The sequence below is a fragment of the Pocillopora verrucosa genome, chromosome 5 (assembly GCF_036669915.1).
Source record: "Pocillopora verrucosa isolate sample1 chromosome 5, ASM3666991v2, whole genome shotgun sequence".
Taxonomy (NCBI): domain Eukaryota; kingdom Metazoa; phylum Cnidaria; class Anthozoa; order Scleractinia; family Pocilloporidae; genus Pocillopora; species Pocillopora verrucosa.
Genome location: NC_089316.1, coordinates 21,574,196 through 21,600,224, shown reverse-complemented (window position 1 = coordinate 21,600,224; position 26,029 = coordinate 21,574,196). Strand labels below are relative to the sequence as shown.

The following is a 26,029-nucleotide window of genomic DNA, read 5'->3' as shown; positions in this document are numbered from 1 at the left end:
GTGAAGCTAGGGTAACACTACGTTAAGGGGGAGAAAGCGGGAGGTCAAGGAAGCCCTGCCACCCCCACCCCCACCCCCACCCCCACCCCCACCCCCACCCCTCTCTATTTTTACGATTTATTTAAATGTTCTCTGGAACTACCAAAGGCCAGAGAAATGAGAAATCAAATTTTGAAGGGTATATGGTAATCATACCTTAGCTCTGATCTTTTTTAACCCGTTCCACAGTAGCCTAAAGTACAGGCTGGGGTATTAATCAGATAGTAAACATAGTACGACCCGCAGTTCCTCACTCGAATAATAACGGAGAATTTACAACAACTATGATATCGGAAGCAAACTGTTCTGTCAACTGCGCCTTCAGCCACTGATGGATGAGTGCCGCGCAGCCAACCTGTTCCATAAGTACCACATCTTGACATGGATAGACATTTAGTCGGCATCTTTGTTCCCGCATTTCCTTGGAAACGAAACCAGCCAGGACCAAGGTGTTTGTCGCATTTTTTGTTCTTGGTTTTGTACGTGGTTTTCCTGGTCTTGTCCGTCAATTTTGTGTATCTTCGACATTCTAAGTAATCATTAATGACAAATTGATTTCTACAAACACTACCTATATCTTTAAGACCATTTTTCAATGGAGTGTCGAGAGTAACCCGGATTGCATTGCTTTTGCTTTACCTCGCTCTGTGATTGGTCCATACAACTAACAACACTCTCTCAACCAATCAGAAGAAGTCATTGGAAGAAATATTGGTTTTATGAATCAAACTTTTCCGATATTTATCTTCCTCATATTTTTCTGGTACGTGATAAAAAATAACTCACCATCAGGTATGCAACTGGTTTTTCCGTCACCCGTGTATCCATGATTACAAATACAATGGTAGGATCCAAGTTGATTTACACATGTTGCCACATCCTTGATGCACTTATGGATACCATTTTGGCATTCATCGACATCTGTAAAACAGCATTTAAGGTATTACTAATGTCACCAGAAAAGCACCTCTAAGGATATTTCTTGCACTCGTTCAATATGGAGGAGATCAGACGACTGATGTGGAATTTATTGGTCTTGGATTGACCACGGTTGGTGCTCGAAATGACCTGCTTTCCCTATTTTTATAATGCACAATTCCCGGTACGAACAAAGTTGACAAAATAATGTTGAAATTAACCTGAAGAGATAAGGCGGCTATGGCGCGTTTATTAACATGATTATTTATCTTGTTTTATCTCATTTTATTTACGGCAAACGCGAACGACTGAAATTCGATCTAAATTTATCCCATAGTCGTTCACTACTTAAGGAATATCGACTCAGTGAGCCGAAGAGTGATTAAATACCAACGGACAATGAGGCTCCCGTTATTCCCGTTAATGACCTTTCAACCCCAAAATTGTACAAGGTACGCTTGAGTCAACTGTGTTGCTTGTTAATAAAAATTAAATGTAATTCCGCGTTTTCCTGCGGCCTTTCCTCCTTTTCTAGCATCTGCAGCCACTGCGCCCTCGGCAATAGTAAACACATGAAAAGTCTGTGAAAATGGTTGACGCTGTTGGTGCACCCGCACATTCGTCACGTTTAGACATGTACCAAAAAATAATATAGGACTATGAATCTGCTGAATTTGATGCCTGGAAAAATTTAGATGGGTAGATTTCATTGTGATCTCTACAGTTTTTTCCATAGCCATTAAACCTTTCCTTGCAAACGCAGTTTAAGTGTTTGGTCGGTTTTGCGCTCTGCCAGAAGGTCCCCGAGAGGGAAACAGTTACCCTGAACGAGTGCAATTTTTGACAATAAAAGAGACTCCAAATTCAACTTGTGAAAGAAAACTAAAACTAAAAGGACACAATGTGTGTAAGATGACTCAGAAGTCACTGGACGGCGTTTAGAAGCATACGAGACGAGATCAAAACGGAAACAGTAGAGGTGCATACACGTATAGGTAAACATGATTATGACAACGCACGCGCAGCCTAGCCTTACCTTCGCAATGTTCTCCTGTGTATCCAGGTGGACATATACACTGATATCCCTTGTCCGTAAATCCAACCAGGCAAGTTGCGTTGTTGCAGCACTTGTTGAAGTAGCACTTATTCTGGTGGAAAATAATATAGCTAGAGGTTCTTTGATTTTTCACGCTGATTATTTCATAATATCTATAATTGTTGAGCCACTTTGCACTAACGACAGATGATGATCAGGTGATTTACTACACGGCTGTCGTAATCGATGGTGATCTATGCTGATGAATCCTACGGGGCACCCAAGGCTATCTTTTTTTAATATTTGTTCGATTGCAATGCTCTCAGGCTCCAATTTGAAAACTTTTCTCATGAATTCTCCTAATCTGGTTCGGTGAGGACTCGCAGAGGGTTTAAGAAAATTGCTTGAAAGGTAAACAAGGCTGACGAACAGCAAACAATTCTTACCTCCGTGCCTCTATACATTAAGCCTGCCGTCGGTTTCAGATCATTTGGGTGTTGTAGTTGGTCCGAGTCACTTAGCTGGCATATCATTTCATCTTTTTCTCGTGGTACCATGTTGATCGATGTACATCTGTCTACCATGGTACACCAGTTTCTGCAGTGACTATACATATGCATTCCGACTGGTAATGAAATGTTTTTAATGACGTGGCCTATCAATGCAAATCCATCTATTGGCTCCAGAAACTTGAGACGTCGACAATCATCTATAAGTCAGGCAGGGGTGCACAAGATAGGGATCGGATCACTTACGTTCAGCGGCAAAGTAAAAAGCAATTGCGCCCAGTTGTTCAAAGGGTGGATAACTCTATCCAGCTGGTAAATCGCTATGCAGCGGAAAAGTGTGAACAACTCACAATTGGAAAGTTTAGAGACACTTGGGAAGTTTGGAGAGCACTCAAGAAGCTAGAGTTGCTCGAGGCGTAGCCTCGAGCAACTCTTACGCATCTTTTGTGCTCGAGGCTACGCCTCGAGCAACTCTTACGCATCTTTTGTGCTCTCCAAACTTCCCAAGTGCTTCATATCTCGATGAACGCACCACTGACGTTTCATAACAATTTTAACCTGATGGTTTAAATGTTGTTAATATTCCCTCTGCTACGCTTCTGCGCGTTGGTAATTTTGTTTTAGGAAAACAATTCGCTACACTATAAACGATCTTGTCTTAGATTGGTCAAAAAACCGACAGGTGAAATCATGCGTGGAAATAAACTTTATTTTCTGATTGATTACAAAATTCTCGAGGGATTTGGTAGCTGTCGTCATGAGCGTGCACAATAGGAATATGAAGCATGCTCACGCAATTGAATTTGATCAGAGAAATTCACGCGCTATGTTATATAACATATTGTGCTCTCCAACAGATTGAGATTTATCCAGTGGATAGCGTTATTCATCTTTCGAACAACCGGAGCCTGATTCATAATTTTTCAACCCATGCAGTCTTTTGACGAGTTTGTTTTTATGTTTTTTTTTTGTTTTGCCATTGGTTTTTTTTTTGGAAGCACAATGGCACAGATAATGAATCTTCAAAAACGTCCATGATTACCTTCTATTGTGATTTTTGAAAAGCTAAAACCTTTGGCAGAAGATACAAAAATTTTTTTAGAAAAAGTCAAAGTTCTTACAAGCACCTCACTCTAAGAAAAATTAAAAAGGAACGTAAACGAAATCAAAGTGCTCTGTGAGCAAACTCGTGAATTGACAATTGATTTTTTACACTATGTTTAATGTTATCTGGTTTAGGGAATTTTGTGGTTGATTGTCATATCTAGAGTACGAGCAGTAGTTCAGTGTTCGCTAATGTAGCAAAGAAACAAAGTAACGTTGGGATAAGAAGGCATTACAATTGAAATGATCATGCTAGTACATTTGACAAGGTGGATGATGTCATGTGTTTTAAACGTCTATCATTTTTGTTTCTGGTTCAAAAGAAAAGGTTGGAAGTAAATGTGGGTGAAAAGTGAAATTTACTGTCTTTCGTTGTAAATATTAGAAAATCAAGGCAATACTGTCTTAATGAAAACATTAACGATTCCCTCTTTATCAAATGAGACAAACGGGAATGAGTTTTGAGTGATACAAATGAGCCAAGCCTGCCACCGTCATTTTGGATCTCCGCCTGGGTAGATTTAAGTCACGTGCTAGGCAACGTATAATCAATAACAAGATAGAATTTCATTTCAGGCCTATTTATCTATTTTGTGGTGTGTAACTTTCGCATTTTAGTACGTTGTATGTATGTTGAATCTTCAAATTGTCTTGAAACTGAAAAGAAAATTGTTCTTTAAAAATTCACTGAAAATCGGTAGCTCAAATTGTTTGTTTAGGTGTTATTTGATTTTCGTGTTAACTTGTTATTTCGTCAGTCGCCGGCACTTCTGTTGCTTCACACAGGAAAAACACACGCGACGAAACGTAATGATTAATTTTGTCCTAAATCTCACGCCATAACAGAAAAAGCTTTTGAACATCTGTAAACTCGGAGCGCTTCGCAGTAAGTGACATTTTCAATGAATCTCCGGATTGTTTTCAAGTTCAAGGATTGTAAATTACAATTTTATGAAAAACGAAGGTTGTTCTGTTATTTCAGTGTGAATCCTTGCATGCCTGCCAGTCGCTGGCGCCGCTTGTTGAAACTAAAACGAAAAAAAAAACTCTTTTAAGATTATCATTGGCTTCTTTTTCACCCCACCACTATTCTTAGCAACAAAGGTCGCCATTTCGTCTGTTTATTGCTCGCCAAAAACTATCAAATGCACTCAAAAGCCTAAAATCTAAAAAAAGTTTACAGGAATCGACCAATCGAGCGAGCGAGCGAGCGAGCGAGCGAGCGAATGGCATTCCCCACATCGTATCTATAACTCGCTCTTGCGCATGCGCGCAATTCACGAGTTAAAAATGAGACATTTGGTGGTTTTGCACGTTAATGAAATGCATGTGTAGTCGTATTTTCTTTGGACTAAGCGAAACCATCCACGCGGTTTTTTTTCAGGTTTAGTCAGAATTTTCTGGCAACACCTTTGAAGCATTTCTTGAGACTGGCTTTGTTCGTTTTCTAGACGATAATTTGAAAGAACAGTCTAATTTTGTAGTGCGTGAAGACCGATTTAAAGTCCAACAATGATATGCGACGATGTGTGGTACCTCTCAGACTTTGAATACCAGTTGCGTACACTAACATTATGATTTACTTTTAAGAATCACTGGGAAATTCTTGCCGGGACAACTAAAAAACTTTCGTTTCAAATATAATTCTATTTGTTTCCTTTTTCTCAAGTTACTCAAGTCTGATGAGGGTCATATCTGTTCTGATGAATTGTTCATCAGTGTTTTTCCGCAAGCTCGATTGTTTAGAGGACAAACATATGAATCGTTGACGATAATCACGAAAAATTATTTTTTTCCTCTGAGTTTTAGCTCTCAATATTTATCGATAGTTTCATGGTGGAATTAATATAGATAAATTCTTACATTTAAAAAAAATTGCGTGCTCGCCTCGAGTTGCCTTCAGTGTCAATGAACTGCATGTAAATGGATATTGGTTCAACAAATTTTTCAAATTGGGTTCTTGCATCTTAATGTATCGCATATTATCTCTTAGGAACAAGTAATCATCGACTTTAAAATACATTGTCCTTTAGAATTAGTTTGAGAGCCGATTTAAAACCTTTAACAATTAGTCAGACTATCATAACAGTTTCCAGCACCTGTTTTAACGTGTGGATTGCGAAATGCACTGTAAGGATAAAATATATCTCTCAAGAACATAGTGCAAGGGCCGTGCTACTTCGCGTATTCGTAAATTTCGATTAAAAGTCGAAAGCAATGATCGTTGGGACAACACATCTCCCACACATCAGGCAAACAACCAAGAGAAAGGAGCCAGCCTTAAAGAATCTGTAAAAACTTTCATAGAACACGCGAAAAGAATGTTAAAGTTAACTCACCATGGTTTGCAATTGTTAAAGTGTAAAACCAGCCTCCGAACAAAAAAAACAGAAATGAGAAAGAAAACATGCGGCGGCGACAGCGCCTCATCTTTAGAGCTTGTAAGAAAGAAAGTTCTTAGCCTTCTTTTGACAGTAATTCACTCTTTAAAGAGATTGTCAAAAGCGTGTGAAAACTGTCACCCATAAGATGCTTATCTCTCGCAATAAGAAAAAGGAGAAATTTTATCTCCTATTGTGATTAATTATTAATCCCAAAGCGGTGGCTGTTTATGAAGTTCTTCCAATGGCGTGTTTAATAAGGAGTCCTTTTTTTTCTTTGGCTCTTCACAGAAAACAATGATAAAAGCAAAACAAGTTCAAATGAAGTCAGAACAGTGCCTCTGTTTGACAAAAGGATTGAATAACAACTTAGTAAAATGACGGACGGGTTTCAGCGCTTCCTTGTTTAATGGCATAATTGGCCCGCAGGAGTAAAACCATCATTGAAGCTTCAATTTGTCATTATATTCAAGATAAATGCGTTATTGATCAAGTGTAAAGTAAAGACGGCTGGATATTAGCAACTCAAGCTAGCGGGGACTCTACAATACTGTTCTTCGTAAACACAAGGGATCGCGGGTGATAGTTTTAGAAGAGAAACGACACAATTTACAGTCAAACCTGTATCTAGCAGAACCGTATTAGAAGGCGATTATCAAAGTCCCGAAATTGTTTCCCTTAATTACTGCAATTTTCTCCTCCATTAAGCGGTCACCTTTATTAGGCGGTCGTGTTCACCCTTTAAGCTGGAGTAAAAAATTAACAGAGACGCTTCTGTGATACCTTTGTTTCATAGAAATGTTTTAAGTATGAGGGAAGGCCATCTAAACACCTATGGCTTAATTTATACTCGTAGAATGAAAATTGTTTGATTATTGGTATTGGGCAAATACTTTCATCCCATTATGAGATAATTTTCTACAGTGGCTGCTTAAAATTCACATCAGTACAAAATATGCCCCTTTTTGTGAATTCATATAGAATTTCACCCAGCCAAACGAATGATCTTTTTTGAGTTGAAGAGTACAGATGTATGTATACTCTAAATATGTTTGGTAGGGGGTATATCGAGGTATATGTAGTGCCCGTGGTTATATAAACGTCATTTCCCCTTTAAAATAGTTGTAGTGTCACAGATACTTCAATCGTGCCATAAATGAATGTTATCCTGTCTTATGCTTGCGAAGGATGCTCCGTTACATCATAGTTAATCGAGTCCCCTCGATTAACTATGGTTACATGGACTGTATTTAAAGGGTTTGTACGGGAACTCAACGCTTTTGTTTTGCTTTATTTATTTATTTTTTTGTGGGTACTAAACAGTAACAATTTAGCACTAAGGTAGGACAAGATCGCAAAATTTTTACAGCACGAATATATGTAGCCTTTTCACGACAAATGAAGATTTGGCAGTTTCCTTTTGTTCATGGGGACAGTAATTTTACCACAATTACAGGAAGCGCTTGCTGGGAGGATTTAACTGAATAAGTCATTGGACATCATTGTCCGTCAAGGACCCTGAATCCCAGTCAACATACATAATTTACCTTCATTAAACATCACAAACCGTCGTTAGATATCATTCATCCTTATTAAACATCATAAACCATCCCCAGGCTTGATTTGCCGTCATGTACCACTTAATTACCACTTATCGGTACAAGCTGTTCCGCCTTTTCTACACATCATTTCGGCTCGATGTGTTTCCGTCTCTTAAGGCGTTAAACATTAACTTAAGCATAAAGTGTTGAACACTTAAATAATTTGCGCTCTTAGAGCATCCAAATTTTATATGCATGTATGTATGTATGTGTTTTTGCAATATTAAGACAGGCTGACCCAATTCAGCTCAAAGGTGGTTAAATTGTGGGCCTGTGTAAACAATGACAAGACCAGACAACAACACCGGGAACTACGTTCCCTACCCTTTTCAAGAAGAGTGTAGGTTCTATAATGCCCTTGCTAACCAGTACAGAGTATATGCAGAAGACGGGGCGTCTACGTTTATCGTTCATATCTGAGAGGATAAGAATGTCTTACTATTTGCCGATATCAGTGTAAAAGGCAGCACATTGTCTTAAGTTATTTTAAGACCCTGAGTGTTGGTCCAGTCTGGGACTTAACCCTCGACCTCCTGCACCGTAGTTCAGCGCTCTACAACGTAAGCGAACGAAGCGCAGTGATTTCACGTTGTTGCTTTGAAAAGGACGGCTACAAAATTTAATTAACAAATAGAGAAGCCTTGACTGTGATCTGTTCTGAAGCGGCTAGAGCACGAAAGAAGTGTAGGGAGAAACACGAGACGTAGTCGAGTGTTTCTTCCCACTTCTTGAGCGCTCTAGCCGCTTCCTAAGTGCTTTATAACAGAACAGAGCACAGTCAAGGCTTCTCTATTTGTTTTATAATAAAGAATCCATTAAATTCCCCGAGCATTACTTTCAATTTTCAAAACAAATTTTATTCCCAAAGCGAACAACAGTGTCGTCAGCATGCTCTATACTCTCATAAAGCACGCTTCAATAAGCCAATCAGAATGTCAGAATGGTTCAAGTAATCTGATTGGCTGTACAAGACTAAAGCTGTAAAAAGTGTCAAACCATCAAAGTTCAAAAACCATCAAAGTTTACATTTTGCGATAGTTTACAAACTAAAATAGTTCGGCGGGTCGAATTTAACACTTTAGCCTGAAGTTAAGTCTCTAATACAAAATCTTGAAGTGAAATGTTCGGTGAACTTCAGCCGAATTATGGCTCATAAAAATACGCGAGTTTTTTCACATGACAAGGTAGGAAAAAACTGTTCAAGGCGAGTGTATTTTGAGTGAACGACAGCCGAATTCACCGGAACATGAAGATCGCTCGGGATGACAGCACTGCAAAACTCGGCTGCAGTGACTGATGTGACTTTCCACTCAACGCATCGGAAAGGATATTAGAGCAAGCTCTTATTTTTTTACTCGAAGGGCGGCCGATGTAGTTACTGAGGCTTGCTTTACTGTGATGGCCGGAGATCGTCATGATAAGCGAGCCGCGATGGACTTCAGCATGATCATATTCGCGCAAACACCGTCATGATTAGAATGAATTTTAACAATTATGCCAGTTTGGTTATATTTTTCATCATTTCTGTTTTGTTCAGTTTTGTATTTGAACACTGAACTTTATATACTATACGAGTGTTAGCTGTGTTTGATTTTTATTTCCGTACGTACTAAGCTTGCAATCTAACTGAGCGTGAAAATCTTTAAAACTCGGAATGTCTATTTTTTTTTTCCTTTGAGGATTTTCGTATCTGCTCACGTTTAAATAACGTAAATTACGGCGCCTGGTATGTTCACAAACCTTTGTTTGGTTCTTCTGTTGCTACTTGCCGGCTCGCTTGTTCCGAGATTTCACTTTCAATTATCGGAAAAAAGCTAAAAAGAAGTCGCGGAAAAGGTCGAACATAGTACAATTTGGCAGATGGCGTGACAGCTTTAGCTAAGCTCTATGCTCTATACTCTCATAGATCACGCTCTTTCATTCAATGACAGCGCGCGTTATATCCGAACTTTATTTTAAAGAATTTTAAAACGTGCTCGCTGAGCTATTGTTCATCCTATTAATTCCTTTGTTTTTCCTCGTCTTCGTTGCCGTCATCGTTGTGGTCTGCCTATGGTCCCAATCTCCTAACCTGGCCATTCCCCAGCGTGCCTTTAGGGTTATCTTGTCGAGGTGCTTTTTGGACTCTCTAGGACAGCTTCTTGCATCCACTTAAAATGAGCCGTACTTTTTCAGAGTAGTCTCACACACACACACACACACGCACAATCTACATGGTGTTGTCCCTTCTGTCTCTTCTTTGGTATGCTTGATTGAGTTCGTCCTTAAAGCTTATTCTCGAGCAGTTACAGTCAAGCCCTCTCTCTATTCTTCACAAAACATCCATTCCTAAGTCATACTCAGGAATCCACTTTGGCGACATCTCAGCTGTTTGCTGAGAAACTCTCAGTGGAGGGCTTTCTCCTTTCACTTTCTGGATTTCTATTCTTTTGTCCCCTTTTGAAATTTCATGAGATTCTCTTCTTCACTCTTTAACAATCGCCTTCTCCTGAAACGCAACTTGAGGCATGAACACCAACATACTTTTTGAGGCAGCCGTATTAGTGTTTGTTCTCCCTCCTGGCACTAAATTTCGAAATACTGTCTATGACGGTAATTGAACTGAGTGGAGTGCACTTTGGGCTGAAGTCATACGCTTGATTTCAAAATCAAACGAGCGCCCAGCGCAAGTTAACTTTATCTTTCCTTTGCGTGTGTGTGTTGATGAAGGATTTTATTGATTCTTGAAGGCAGAATTCATTTTAAATTTTCATGGTCGTGTGTTTGAGAGCTATCGATGGCTCAGTGATCATTGCGTTGGACCTCAAAGGGGAAGGTGTGGGCTCTAGCGAGCCCAGCGACTGTGCTATATGTTCTATCCTCACAGAGCCTTTTTCCATCCAGGAGTTATAACGTTTGGTGGAAAGGTGTTTAGACAATCTTACTAAATGTAAAGGACGGTCCTTTATTGAGGACATGCGCATTTATACTCAGTACATATACACTTAGTACATATACACTAGAGTAAGTTATAAAGAAGGCTGAGGGAGTCCACAATTGATGGAAAGCAAGGTTGAACCGAAAATTCGGTCCTAATTCAACTCATCGATAGGGCTGTGATTTGAAATGTATTGTGATCATTGGAAGAAAGTCGAGTGCAAACAAATTTGATATTTTGTTGATAAGTATAGCTCAAAGAAGTCCAAGAATTAAAGTGAACCAAGATTTTGGGAGAAGTAAGTACTTGTGGAAACTTTCTAGATTAGTTTCATCACAAAATGCGGTTCCTGGGATCGAAACTTCCTCAATTTTATTTTTGCGAAGAAGTTATTCAGATCTATTTTACCATTAAACAATTAAGTAAATACGTATTAAAAGCTAAAATTCTGTGGGGAAAACAATTTTTTTCTGGTCATTATCAACTATCCAGAAGTTTTGCCCCCAAAAGATCGAGCTTGCAGGAAAACGCTGATAAATAATTAATCAAAGAGAGGATAAAGTCGGCGTGGCTGTTTAAAGAAAACAGTCGATTGGTTATCGTTGACGTTATGTTAAGCAGGCTGTAATATATTTTGTAAACATCAAAATGAACTCTGCGGTAGATCACGTTTGTGGAAGCATCTAGAGATTTTGACTTTCAGAATAACACGCGTGGTTAGCTCATGCTCTAGAGCAACCCATGCGCCTCTCGCAAAGAGTCAGGAATGCAGCTGCCGGTGTTGTAGTCTTACCTTGTTGTTGTTTATCCATTTTAAAGATCTTTTACAGGCGTAAATATTTTCTATAAAGAAAGTGGTGGAGGAATAATTGAAAAAGAAAAATAAGAGAGAGAAATGCTCTCAATGACGTAAACGTAAATGTTCATGGCTATCTAAAGTTTAATGTAACGAAAGTGATAAAGACAGAGGTGCGTGTTGTTCTAAGGAAGATGCAAAATTGTCGAGCTCCAAAAGTACGACTGGTGTATTGTGTGTGAACACTGAATACGATTTTTTAAAATGTTCTCTGGAACTACCAAAGGCCAGAGAAATGAGGGGAAATCAAATTTTGAAGGGTATACGGTAATCACGCCTTAGCTCTGATCTTTTTCAATCAGTTCCGCAGTAGCCTAAAGTACAGGCTGGGGTATTAATCAGATGGTAAACATAGTACGACGCACAGTTCCTCACTCGAATAATAACGGAGTATTTACAACAACTACGATATCGGAAGCAAACTGTTCTGTCAACTGCGCCTTCAGCCACTGATGGATGAGTGCCGCGCAGCCAACCTGTTTCATAAGTACCACATCTCGACATGGATAGACATTTAGTCGGCAGCTTTGTTCCCGCTTTTTCTTGGAAACGAAACCAGCCGGGACCAAGATTTTTGTCGCATTTTTTCTTCTGGTGACGTATACGGTTTTCCTGGTCTTGTCCGTCATATTGTGTATCTTCGACATTCTAAGTAATCATTAATTGCAAATTGATTATTACAAATGCTATCTTTATCTTTTCGACCATTTTTCAATGGAGTGTCGAGAGTAACCCGGATTGCATTGCTTTGCTTTACCTCGCTTTGTGATTGGTTTAGACAACTCGCAACACTCTCCCAAACAATCAGAAAAAAAACCTAAAACCAATCGTTAAGATGCCCGCTCTTCAGGCAATTTAGTTGTTTCTACTTTGAGTTATCATTGGCTCATATAGGTGTTTTCTTTTCTTGTGATTGGCTGTCGTCAGTGATTTTGATTTATTTAGTTTCGGCTTTACGACTCTCAATCGAGAACTGCGCATGCTCCAGTGCTTTAATTAAGTTAGCTCAAACTTGGTTATTTTTTAACTTTGGCATGTGAAAGAACTAAATAGAAACAGAAGGCGAAAAGAGGAGATGCAGTCATTGGAAAAAAATATTGGTTTTATGAATTAAACTTTTCCGATATTTATCTTCCTCATATTTTTCTCGTACGTGATAAAAAAATAACTCACCTTCAGGTATGCAACTGGTTTTTCCGTCCCCTGTATATCCATGGTAAAATACATATGGTACAATACAATACTAGGATCAGAAATGATTTACACATGTTGCCACATCCTTCATGCACTCATGGATACCATTTTGGCACTCGTCGACATCTTTAATACAGCATCTAAGGCATTACTAATGTCACCAGAAAAGCACCTCTACGGATATTTCTTGCACTTATTCAATTTGAAGGAGATCAGACGACTGATGTGGAATTTATTGGTCTTGGATTGACCACGGTTGGTGCTCGGGAATTATTCAGCTGACCCGTCTTCCCTATCTTTATAATGCACAATTCCCGGTACGAACAAAGTTGACAAAATGATGTTGAAATTAACCTGAAGAGATAAGGCGGCTATGGCGCCTTATATCTTATTATCATGTTATTTGCAGCACACTGAAACGACTTAAATTCAATCAAAATTTGTCCTACAATCGTGCAGTACTAACGGTATATCGACTCAGTGAACCGAAGAATGATTAAATACCATTAGACAACGAGACTCCTGTTCATATCCAGCGTATACATTAGATATTCCTGTTAATGACCTTTCAACCCCTAAACTGCACAAGTTACGCTGGAGCCACCTGTGTTGCTTGTAAATAAAAATTAAATGTAATTTCGCGTTTTCCTGCGGTCTTTCCTCCTCTTTTAACATCTACAGCCACTGCACCCTCGGCAATATTAAACGCATGAAAAGTCTGTGAAAATCGTTGACGCTGCTGGTACACTCATACACTCGTCACGTTTAGACGAGCACCAAAAAAATTATATAGGATTATGAATCAGCTAAATTGTATGCGTAGAAAAATTTAAATGGATACTAAGATTTTACTATTTCCGGTACAGTTTTTTTTCCGTGGCCATGAAACCTTTCGGTGGAACCGCAGTTTAAGTGTTTGGTCGGTTTTTAGCGCTGACAGAAGGTCTCCGAGAGGGAAACACTTACCCTGAACGAGTGCAGACCAAAGAAAAACAAAATAGAAAGGTTCCAAACGGCACGTGAGTAAGTTTATGACAATAAAAGAGACTCCAAATTCAACTTGGACACAACGTGTGTAAGATGACTCACAAGTCATCAGACGGCGTTTAGAAACATACGAGACGAGACCAAAACGGAAACGATGGAGGTGCATACATGCATTAGTAAACAGGATTGTGACAGCGCACGTGCAGCCTAGCCTTACCTTCGTAATGTTCTCCTGTGTATCCAGGTGGATATATACACTGATATCCCTTGTCCGTAAATCCAACCAGGCAGGTTGCCTTGTTGTAGCACTTGTTGAAGTAGCATTTATTCTGGTGGAAAATAATACAGCTGATTATTTCAGAATATTTATAATTGCTGAGCCACCTTAAACCAATGGCACATGATGATCAGGTGATTCATTACACGCCTGTAGTTATCGATAGCGATCTATGCTGATGAATCCTACGGGGCACCCAAAGCGATCTTTATTTTTATTATTTTTTCGATTGCAATGTTCTCAGGCTCCAATTTGAAAAGTTTTGTTATGAATTCTCCTAATCTGGTTCGATGAGGACTCGCAGAGGGTTTAAGAAAATCGCTTGAATGGTAAACAAGTTTGAAGAACGGCAAATAATTCTTACCTCCGTTCCTCTATACATTAAGCTGCCGTCGGTTTCAGTTCATTTGGGTATTGTAATTGGTCCGAATCACTCAGCTGGCACATCATTTCATCTTTTTCTCTTGGTACCATGTTGATCGATGTACATGTGTACATTTCAGAAATCAAAGGGAAATTCTTACCGGAACAACGAAAAAAGTTTCGTTTCATATGTAATTCCATTTGTTTAATTTTTTCTCAAGTTACTCAGGTCTAATGAGTGTCATATCTATTCTGATCAATTATTTATCAGCGTTTTTCTGCAGGCCCGATTGTTTAGGGGACAAACATTTGGATCGTTGACGATGACCACGAAACATTTTGTTTTCCACTGAATTTCAGCTCTCAATACTTATTTATTGATAGTTTAATGATGGAATTAATCTAGATAATTCTTATATTTCAAAATAAAAGGGCGTACTCGCCTCGAATTGCCTGTAGTGCTCATTAATTAACTGTATGGTAATGTATATAGGTTCAACAACTTTTTAATATTGGGTTCTGTCATCATAACATATCTCATATAATCTCTTAGGAACAAGTAATCATTGACTTTAAAATACGTTGTCCTTAAGAATTAATTTGAGAGCCGAATGAAAACCTTTAACATCTAGTCAGACTGTCATAACAGTTGCCAGTACCTGTTTTAACGTGTGGATAGCGAAATGCATTGTGAGGATAAATTATCTCTCTCAAGAACATAGTGCAAGGGCCGTGCTACTTCGCTTACCCGGACATTTCGATCTGAAGTCGAACGCAATGATCGCCGGGTCAACACATCTCCCACAAATCAGACAAACAACCAAAAAAGGGGAAGCCAGCCTTAAAATATCAGTAAAAACTTTCATATAATACGCGAAAAAGAATGTTAAAGTTAACTCACCATGGTTTGCAACTGTTTGGTGTAAAACTAGCCTCCGAGCAAAAAAATCAGAGATTAGAAAGAAAACATGTTGCGGCAACAGCGCCTCATCTTCAGAGTTTGTCAGAAAGAAAATTCTTAGCTTTCTTTTGACAGTAATTCACTTTTTAAGGAGATTGTCAAAAGCGCGTGGAAACTATATCACCCGTAGGATGCTTATTTCTCGCATGGAGCCAAAAGGAGAAATTTTATCTCTTATTGTGATTAGTTATAAATCCCAAAGCGGCTGTTGTTTATGAAGTTCTTCCAATGTCATTTGTGCATAGAAATATTCAGTAAGGAGTCTCTTGTTTTGGCTCTTCACAGAAAACAATGATAAAAACAAAACGAGTTCGAATGAAGTCAAAACAGTGCCTCTGTTTGACAAAAAGACTGAATAACTCAGTAAATAACTCAGTAAAATGACGGACGGGTTTTAGTGTTCCCTTGTTTAATCATCATTGAAGATTGAATTTGCCTCTATATTCAATATAAATGCGTTATTGACCAAGTGTAAAGTAAAGACGGCTGTATATTAGCCTTTCAAGTTAGCGGGAATTCTATATTAGAGTTCCTCGTAAACGCAAGGGATCACGGGTGATCATCTTTGAAGAGAAACAACACAATTAACATTCGAACCTGTATTGAGCGGAACCGTATCAGGCGACGGTTATCAAAGTCCCGAAATTGTTCCCCTAATTACTGTCATTTTCTCCTCCATTAAGCGGTCACCTTTGTTAAGCGGTTGAGTTCACCCTTTAAACTGAAGTAATAATTTAAGAAGACGCCTCTTTGATACCCTTGCTTGATCGGAATGTTTTAATTACGAGGGAAGGCCATGTAAACACCTATAGCTTAATTTATACTGGTAGAATAAAAACTGTTTGATTATTGGTATTGGGCAAGATCGGCTGAGAACGAAAATCGACAACGGGAAGATTTGCCACAGGCTGATTGTAGCCGTGTACCTGAAATATTTCTTCTGTTCCGATCTGTCGGTAGGACCGAGTCACTAACTGAGAATTTTGAGTACTGAAAATTACGCCCATTGTTTGTTTTTGTAGTGTTTTAACGCATTTTTTCATCTTGAACCGTAGCGCGTACGCACTTTATTCGGGGATTGTCGATCCTTTTACCTTCATTCATTAATAAAATTGACTTTTCTTGTCAGTAAAGGGCTATTGTGTTTATATGATAAACAAAATAATATATTGTTGCTGGTAGATATAAAATTTCTCTTCTCGTGTTCAACTCGACATCTCACTTCCGAGGTAAACGCTCGAAGAGAAATTCGATATCCACGCGCTCCCATATATTATTCGTTATATGTCGTCATGGTAGCAGTTTGTTTGAAGTGCTTATTCACACCTGCCTTAAGACAGACTTAATTTTGCACGCTAAAAATTCATAGGATTTTTTTGTTATTCATTTTTGCCTGCTTTATTCGTTTTGGTGGTTAAAAATGTGGAAAAGTCCCCAAAAGAGTATATTTAAAAAAAGGATTCACGTTTCGTGATGTTTCCCTTGTTTAATTCAAAACGTGCGATTGAAATGTAATCTTTTAAATATCGAATACAGTACCGAAGCTAAAATGATGGTCTGAACTCCTGCATAACAAAGGAATAAGAAAACACAAAACACATCATTCATTTTTCTTTGTTTTTATTCTGTCAGTTTACAAAACTTTGGGATTGTTTTGAATTTCAATTCCACCAAGAATACAGAAGACTTACAATTATCAAAATTAATTCAAGCCCAAAGCTCAAATTATTTAGTCTTCGTCTGGGAGGTTATTTAATGATATTAGACATGATCGTCATTATTTTGATAATAATGACATATTAGTGATAGTTACAGTTTAAATAGAAACGACATGCTCTCTGTAGTAGTTCCTAGTTTCTTTTCTTTTCTTTTTTGTGTCGTTTCGTTTTCTTCTTTCCATTGGGTTAATTATTAACGATGATGAGCTATAAGATTTGGCCGTTTTGCTCAGTGCGAGAGTTATCTCACGTTATTGAAATTCTCGTATACAAGGAATTACCGCATGGAAAAAGGCTGAAAAGTTCCTTTGTTATAAGATTCTGAGTATGAAGCTCTATCGCTGTCCGGTGCTTTCTTTCCTGTTTCTACTTCTTTTATTTGGAGGCTGGTTTTACATCTTGACGGGTGCAAACCAAGGTTAGTTAACTTTAACTTTCCTTTGCGTGTGAGAGTTGATCAAGAATTTTATTGATTCTTGAAGGCAATCTTCATTTTAAATTTTCGTGGTCGTGTGTTTGATGTCTATTGGTGGCTCAATGATCATTGCGCTAGACCTGAGAGCGGAAGGTGTGGGCTCGAGCACCAGCCCGGCGACTGTGCTATGCGTTCTACCTTCACAGGGCCTTTCTCTATCCAGGAGTTAAAACGTTTGCCGGAAAACTGTTTGGACAATCTTACTAAACGTTAAGGACAGTCCTTTACTGAAGACATGCGCACTTATACTCAGTACATATACACTTAGTACATATACACCGTAGTAAGTTCTAAAGAAAGCTGAGGGAGTGCGCAATTGACGGATCGGAAAGCAAGGTTGAACCGAAAATTCGGTCCTAATTCAACTCATCGATAGGGCTGTGATTTAAAACATAATGTGATCATTCGAAGAAAGTCGAGTGCAACCAAATTTGTTATTTTGTTGATAATTATAGCTAAAAAAGTCCACGAATTAAGTGAACCAAGATTTTAGGAGAAGTAAACACTTATGGAAACTCTCTAGACTAGTTTCATCACAAAATGCAATAAATTTGTTCAACACTTTCCTGGGGAAGTTTCCTCAATTTTATTTTTGCGAAGAACTTATTCAGATCAATTTTACCATCAAACAATTAAATATATACGTATTAGAAGCTAAAATTCTGTGGGGAAAAAATATTTTTTGGTCATTATCAACTAGTTTTGCCCCCAATAGATCGAGCTTGCAGGGAAACGCTAATAAAATGATGAATCAAAGAGAGGATGAAGTCGGCGTGGCTGTTTCAAAGAAAGACAGTTAATTGATTATCGGTGACGTTATGTTAAGCAGGATGTAACAAATTTTGTAAACATCAAAATGATCTCTGCGGTAGATCACGTTTGTGGAAACATCTAGAGACTTTGACTTTGAAAATGACACGCGTGGCTGGCTCCTGTTCAAGGGCAACCCACGCACTTTTCGCCTTGTTATTGTTTATCAATTTTAAAGATCTTCGATACGCGTAAATATTTTCGATACAGAAAGTGGTGGAGCAATAATTGAAAAGAACAATAAGAGAGAGAGATGCTCTCAATGGTTTAAATGGATTTTTATGGCTTCTTTACGCGACCTCTGATTGCTTTTTAACCCGGATTAAATTACCATGCTGGGTAAACGTTTGTAGGCTTTTACACCAAAAAACTAGTGAAGTCAAGCCAGCCCTCCTTGCCAAGCAACCGTCGTTGAGAGCCGAGTTGACTCGGCGAAAAGTGGTGTAACTTCCTCAATTTTTTCATGTAAATACTAACCGGGGCTAGCACTTTCGATTAGATAACCAATTTTGCTTTGTTTTTCCACCATTCCGTCACTCCTGTCTAATATACAGATAGCTGTCGGCGTCTCGTGTTCCTGCAACCAACGTATGGATATGCATTGGTGGGTCATGTCCTCAAAAACATTTCATTACCGGTCGGTATGCATATGTATAGTCGCTGCAGAAATTGGTGTATCATGGAAGACAGATGTACATCGATCAACATGGGACCAAGTAAAAGGGATAAAGTTTTGTGTCAGATAAGTGACTCAGACCAATTGCAACACCCAAATGATCTGAAACCGATGGCAGACTTTATGTACAGGGGTACGGAGGTAAGGATATGATATTTGTTTTGAGTTTTTTGTCTACTTGTAAGCCTTAGGTATCGTTCAAAATATTTTCCTTGCTCCTCTGTGAGTTCTCACTTGTAGTTAGCCTGGGCGATTTCATCAAAAAACTTTTCAAAAGAAGCCCAGAAACACCGCCATCGACCAAAATGAAAACACCAAAACTTTCAAGTATGTCCGGCATGAATCCACAACATTCAATGATCACTTGCGATTTGCGCTGGCGATGAAACTCGCCGCGATGGTGTAAGAAAGCAGCAAGTTCCTGGTATAACGTTGGCGTAAAGAAGCTTAGCGAATATGAATGTTTTGGAAATGATATAAGTGAAAAATTAAAGAACATGGAAAGATTGCGCCTAAAAAAGGAGGCAGATTATTTCGGTTTGTTGTGTAGAAACTCACACTTGCTGTTATACGCGTAATACGAGCGTGGTCGTCTTATTTTGTTCATCATTCGTATGATTACAGACCGAATTGGACTCCAATCGGTTCTTTTACCATTAATAATGGAACACCGGAAAAATCTGTTGCGTCTAATCTGAGACGATTCATGTACAAGTTTTTCTGTGTTCTCATACTACCTTAAGGGATTTTCTAGTAATTGGAGTGCGTATATTCTCTTCAAATAAGGCTAACTATATTTTTTTACCAGAACAAATGTTGTTTCAACAAGTGCTACAACAATGCAACTTGCCTAGTTGGATTTACAGACAAGGAATACAAGTGTATGTGTCGGGCTGGTTACACGGGGAAGCATTGTGAAAAAGGTGAGGAGTACTGATAGCTCCAAAAATCATGTTTAGTATTGCATTTATGCGTCTCTTTTGTAACTGTATTTTAGTTTGATCTCGTATGTCTCTTGCTTCCGTGTGCTGTATCACACTCTGTGCCCGTTTTGGTTTTGGTTTCATTTAGGGACTCAAGTTTCCTCCTGTCGTTTCACGATTGTCTGTATCTCTTTTTTTTTTTCCTTCACTTGTGTTTTGTGTGTTGCCTCGTTTTATCTGATGATTCGCGTCTCGCTCTTTATCCCTTGTAGTTTTCGTTTTATTCATCCACTCGTGTTCCGTTTGTTTCCTCGTGTCATCTGTTGATTCGAGTTCCTCTCATCTCTTTTGTGGTTTTCATTTCTTTCTTGTGGGTCCTTGTGTCTTGTCATGCGATAACACGCCAAGAGATAGGAAAAGAGATTAAAGGGTTTTTTTTTATCCCCACAGCATTCAATGCCGTTTTTACAAATAACAATGCCTCAGGTAGATATGGTCCACCAACACAAGGCAGTCATTACACAGGTCAGGATCATGACGGACAAGCGACATTATCCAGCGGTATTCAACAATGGACTGTGCCTTATAGTGGCGAATACAGAATAGAAGCAATAGGAGCAGCAGGAGGGTATGATTCAACACCTAACAGCTCTCAGTACCGCGGAAGAGGAGCGAAAATGATTGGAACATTCCGTTTAAACAAGGGTGAAGTCATTCAGATACTTGTTGGTCAAGAAGGAGGAATAAACGAGTGGAATAAGTCCTCTGCAGGTGGTGGAGGCACCTTTGTAGTGAGAGGAAGCAGAACACCTTTGATAATAGCTGGAGGCGGAGGAGGCGGTCAAAGTGTTATAGCAAGACATGGAGGATGCGACGCCAGCACAAACACAACAGGAAATCCTGGATACAAATCATGGCCGGGGGGTAGTAATGGACATGGCGCACAGACTGCCGATGATCAATGGGCAGGTAAGGCGGAATATTGCGATGATCCCTTCCAACTCCGCTCCTCATTTAGCTATAGAGAACACTATTCACGTTTCGTTTTATCAAGCCTTGCACGACATCTTTAAAGACTATTAATAAATACTTCGAAATGACACAAAATTGTAAATCATCTGCCATAATTGCGCAATATTGAGGTAACATACGGAATTTTGTTTATGAGTGGCAAAACTTTGGAAAACTAACTCGTTCATATAATCACTCGTTCGTTTTTCCGAGTTTTCTAACTCTTGAATATAAATCCCTACGTCGTACTTGCTATGAAGAAATCTGTAGAAGTCTGAGAAAGGTTGTCGCAAAAAAAGGACAAAAGTGCACGCCGCGACAATCTTGAAAGTTAATCTGGTATCTGGTAATTAGTAGATTTTAATGGGCCAAATCAATTGATTGATACCTTGTGCTTACCGTGAAGTTTTCTCAGATTTCCATGTAATTCTGAGGTAAAAGAAACGTGACCTGACAACTACCCACATTACCTCTCGGAGTAGTCGCGTACACTTTTACACTTTTTGGCCGACAACCTTTCTCGAAGCAGCTGTATCCACCAAACGGGTCGCGTCCCAATACGAAGGCATCACGTAAAGGATTGACCACACTGATATGAGTGCATGTGAGCGTTTTGTTTTTTCGCAATAAAAATGCCAATAATCGAGAAGCGTAACATTTCAGTTTAACACAGTTCCGTTTTTGTTTATTATTGAAATTTTTTCAGGTGGTGGTGGTGGTGGGTTTTACTCCAGTGGAAGAAGTAGTGTAAATTTTGGCGGAACCGAGGGAAAAGGTGGAGAAGGTGGTAAGGGATTCCTTCAGGGAGGGGTAGGTGGAAGATCCTTGCATAACGATATCGTTGGTGGGTTTGGAGGAGGAGGTGGAACTCACGGATTCAGAGCAGGAGGGGCAGGAGGAGGAGGCGGATACTCTGGGGGAGGCAGTGGAAAAGGCAAAGGGAATTCTTGTGGGGGTGGCGGTGGATCCTTTAATGTTGGACACAATCAGCAAAATGATTGTTGTTACAAAACGGCTGGTCATGGTCAAGTGACCATCACATTTCTGATAAACTGACATACCGCATCGCATAATTTCAAAAACAGCGATAACGAAAGTAGAATTTAGCCGTGATTGCTTGGTATTGTAACTGACGAATAGCAGCCACTATTAGCCAACATTAATTTTGGTCATTTCCGACGTGATGAGATGGGAGAAGAAGAAGTGCACATTGTCAATCAATGCTTGCCCTTTTAAGGAATCATCGTCTCTACCAACAGGCAGATATATTCCTTTTTCTTTTAAATATTTTAAGATTATTACTTTCTTTCTGTGAAATGTCTCCATGCTTTGCCACATTATGGAAATGATATTGCCTGATCTTTGAAAATGGTAAAAACGGTACGTTGTTGAGACTATTTTGCTAATATTTTCTAGTTTGTTTTTTTTCCTAAACATATTCGACCAGCTCTGGCAGATTTTTACTGAAAGAGCAGGTGACAAGCAAGTATCGTCCAAGATCATTTCTGTGTAAGCCGCTGTGATCGCAGAAATTGAAACAAGGGTTGAGGATTTCTTTTTCAACTTTCCCTCAATCGTTCACGGAAGCAGTTGTCACAAATAGAAAGATTGCCGCCGTTAGCCGAACAGGTTTTTTTTTTTTTTTTTAACACAATTGGCAATAATGTCGCCATCTGATTGGCCAGTTTGCCGTTGTCGATGCGAGTACGGTAGCGCTGCTTGTCAACTTGTCACGCTATTGTCAAGCACTGAAACAAATGTTTTATTTGACGTCGACATAGTGGTAAAAACAAAACGGCCGTGGATTAGCGTGGTCTGCACTCTTATCGAAACGATATTCGTCATAACAGTGGTCAAAATTTGTTACGAACTCACACGGCTGTGCCTGGTGAGTCCACAACGTCTTTGAAACCTTTCCATTGGATTCGCAACTGTTTTCTCCACAAATTTACTTGCAAGACCACGGGCGCGTACAATGAGCTATCAACATTCGAAAGAAAAACTCTCTTATAAACTCTCTTATAAACTTCAATTCCAAGCTGTTGCTACATCGTAGTTGAAACTGGAAACTTAGTGCAAAATTATCAATAAAAAAGGGTTCTCCAGTATATTGTGTGTGCTTTTCTTCACTGTAAAAGCAATTATCGATCAAAGAAACAAAATCGAATTTCTTCAGCTTCTTTAAATATGATTTTCGCGCTAATAACGCGATGATTTAACGAGAAAAGGTAGATGTAAAGCAGTTAAAAGATAAAAAATAAATAAATAAATAAGCAAACAAACAAGGAAACAAACGGCACAGCCGAAGCAAATATGAAGCCAAGATGACGGATCCAAGTTGGGGAGAGGGAAGAGGGAGCTGTATATTTTTCGACGAAAACGTGCTTTGCTAATATTATACCTCGTCTCCCAAACCACCCTGCTGAAAAAAGGGTTGGAAGAATTAAAAGATACAACAGTGGCGACATTCTCGACAATAACAAGGATTGGTATATCTTCGGGTAGACACTATATCCTTTATATTGTAAGAAAACTTCAATAAAGATACGAAGAGTTAATCTCCTCAAATTGCAATCCACGGAAAATAACGAAGTATGGAGTTTTTTTGAGGTCACAAAGACACCCACGTTGAAGGAAACCCAAAATTGACTATTTTCGACTGAGCACTATGATTAGGTCATACCCCATTGAGGCTCAGCCGATTAACCATTTACAGTTACTATATTTCCTCAAATAAGTGCCCACCCACGAAAATGCGCCCACCCCTGATTAGGTAGCGACTCCATAGTAGGCCATAATGTCAAACAAGCGCCCCTCTCGAACTAAGCGACCGAATATGCTCCAGATAAAACTGGGAAATATCTGAGGATTTGATCCAAGTAACAGTCTCCAATTTTCAAACCCTACACCCACTACGAAAAGTCTTCATTTAAAATTTAATCCAAGATTTGTGGTTGTTACAGAAGAAGGGACGTGATTGTTTGTTTATTGAAACTGAACATCTCACTTAGGGAACATTATGCTGTTTGTAGATCCACATTTTTTCCCGCGTGTTGCAAAAATGTTTGTAGGACATTTAACATATTAAACTCATTTTATTCCATTTTGCACGAAAATATGCACTTATCTTCGTCCTTGCATGTTTCGGGACTTAAACATGAGAACACATTGAAATAAAGAGCAAAACAGCTTCTTTTTTCAGCTTTGTTTCTTGAGGCACTGCAACCATCAAAGTTTGAATGAATGTGATTCAACGGATTTGAATTAATTATTGATACTAATAATTAGGCGAGCCTGAATGGCTAAAAAACTAATGCATTTTTCATTGCACTTGAAATCAAGTTATTGCATATAGTAATTGCTTTTACTCGATGGTGATTTTAAATTTGGTTTCCAAAAAAGGATAAATTTGGTTCATAGGTTTACGTTTGATTCAGAACTTTCAATATTTTAACTGTTCAATCACCCAGCCAGTTAGATACCTGGTTGCTCCTACATGCCATGTAAACGTGATAACACATCACACGTCGGTCATCTAATGTGTTTTTATTGGACAGTAGAACTTAAAACTAGAACACAAAAGACTCACATGTCAAATTTGTCCCAAGCTGTGAGGTTTTCATTAACGCTTCCCCTGTGAACGATCTACATTCTGCAATGGACCCGTCAAACGTGTGGTTTAAAGAAACTCACGGGTAAAATGGAGATGATGCTACAGCGGAATGAGTGAATTTCATTGATTGGTTGTCGTACTTTTCAGCGCTATGTTTTCTTTCTACTCGATTTGTTCGAACTTCAGGAATTGTTTGTCACAAAATATGGAGCCATTTTCTCTTCGCTCAACATCTTGAGGCGTACTTACCGCTCGGGTTATGATGAACTGCTTGTGATACGATTATTTTTTCGTAATGCTGGAAACTGAAGAATCAATCTCTGAAGGGAGCAGTTTTCAAGAGCAGTTTTCGAGAGTCCGTTTCTGAAAACTTCCTGCATATTTTCTGTTGAATTCATTCAGGTACAGTCTCGAAATTTCTTAAACGATTATGAACGATGAATTCGTATCGGCACCATAATTTAGGAAAGTTTTGTCGACACATTAATAGTTTACAATTCGTGAACCATTTCTGTAACCTGCTTTGATATCCTCTTCTGAATTAATTGAGTCACACCCTCGGAATTTCAGTAATTAAGAACGGTAAATTTGTATTTGTAGCTCGAGTCGCATTCGTTAAATTGGCCTGCCATAACTCGTTGATTATTTTATGATTCTGAAGACCCAAAAGCCCGGCATGTGACTCTGGAGGTACTGAACTGGTTTCCTGGAAAAACCGGATAAGGATCAAGGATCAGTTCAAAATGAATCAAATAGATCAAATAAATTAATAGGCATGAGTGATGGCTCATCTACGTGACTCAGTCAAGATCTCCCGTATGCTCAAGCGAAAATAAGCACAATCGGCACAAATTTAATAGATATAATAAATATAGATATACTTAAGACTGAAAAAGCTATAACACTTTGTAGAAGTGCCAATTTTCGTCTACCAACTCGTAGGACAGTTATTGAAGACCGACAGATACAGAGCGGGTTCACTTGAGCACATAATATATTCACATTAAATTTCTAAATTATCCCGAGTATCGGTATGTGATTACGTATCTGACTTTCGGTGCAATTTCGGAACATGAAGCCATTTTTAGCGACTGCCGGAGTGAACAGCAAATCTTCAGCTCCTTTAATTTCATATCTTCAAATTTTTACTGATGTCATGTCCTTAAAGGAAAAGAGATGGAATGCATCTGAAGAATCACTTGCTTAGAAGAAGACATTTCAGTCGTTTTTCCGACAGGATTTGACAAGAGACATGATTCGGAAAGTGATAAAACTGCATCGCCCCACTGAAATGTTGTTGTGAGTCCCTTGGAGTATACACAGAAGCAGCAAGTCGAAAATCTCAAGGACACACTGGAGAATTAAATCTGTTCTTCGTCTTACGTGATTTCTTTTTTTAAATAAAGTACCTGACGACTAACGAGGAAGAACTGTTTTTTCTTTTTTTTTTTGTCATCAGTGGGCACGGCAGGCAGAAAATTTAGTCCCACACTTTTGATCACTTCCGACAAAATAAAGGACCTTGACGTTTGCCGATTCTCTGTTTCTCGATAGCCTCAACAGGGGAACCGCACCAATGGTTAAGCATGATGCGCAAAAGCGGAAGTGCTTTAAAAAACGTGATTTTTCAACTACTTTTTCGCGAACAGATGACATATAT

The 26,029-nt window shown here is 38.9% G+C and overlaps 2 protein-coding genes across 2 annotated transcripts; one reads left to right on the top strand and one right to left on the bottom strand.

Moving 5' to 3' along the window:
- Positions 1–152: 152 nt before the first annotated feature.
- LOC131781722 (uromodulin) lies at positions 153–2,695 on the bottom strand. The gene is made up of 4 exons (XM_059098435.2): positions 2,440–2,695; positions 1,994–2,105; positions 826–960; positions 153–568 (listed from the first exon to the last, which is right to left on the bottom strand). The coding sequence occupies exons 1-4, from the start codon at positions 2,611–2,613 to the stop codon at positions 213–215; spliced, it is 777 nt and encodes a 258-aa protein (XP_058954418.2). The 5' UTR covers positions 2,614–2,695; the 3' UTR covers positions 153–212.
- A 14,369-nt stretch (positions 2,696–17,064) lies between these two features.
- LOC131781710 (leukocyte tyrosine kinase receptor-like) lies at positions 17,065–22,258 on the top strand. Its single transcript, XM_059098425.2, has 5 exons — positions 17,065–17,279; positions 18,701–18,963; positions 19,631–19,745; positions 20,196–20,714; positions 21,463–22,258. Exons 1-5 carry the CDS (start codon positions 17,189–17,191, stop codon positions 21,810–21,812), a joined length of 1,338 nt encoding a protein of 445 aa, XP_058954408.2. The 5' UTR covers positions 17,065–17,188; the 3' UTR covers positions 21,813–22,258.
- The last annotated feature ends 3,771 nt before the right edge of the window (positions 22,259–26,029 follow it).

Coding starts and splice junctions, on each gene's coding strand:
- LOC131781710 (XM_059098425.2), top strand. CDS start 17,189: ATGAAGCTCTATCGCTGTCCGGTGCTTTCTTTCCTGTTTCTACTTCTT. Junction 17,280..18,700: donor CTTGACGGGTGCAAACCAAG/GTTAGTTAACTT, acceptor TCTAATATACAG/ATAGCTGTCGGCGTCTCGTG. Junction 19,746..20,195: donor GGGGAAGCATTGTGAAAAAG/GTGAGGAGTACT, acceptor TTATCCCCACAG/CATTCAATGCCGTTTTTACA.
- LOC131781722 (XM_059098435.2), bottom strand. CDS start 2,613: ATGCATATGTATAGTCACTGCAGAAACTGGTGTACCATGGTAGACAGA. Junction 2,106..2,439: donor TAATGTATAGAGGCACGGAG/GTAAGAATTGTT, acceptor ATTTTCCACCAG/AATAAGTGCTACTTCAACAA. Junction 569..825: donor AACCAGTTGCATACCTGATG/GTGAGTTATTTT, acceptor ATGATTACTTAG/AATGTCGAAGATACACAAAA.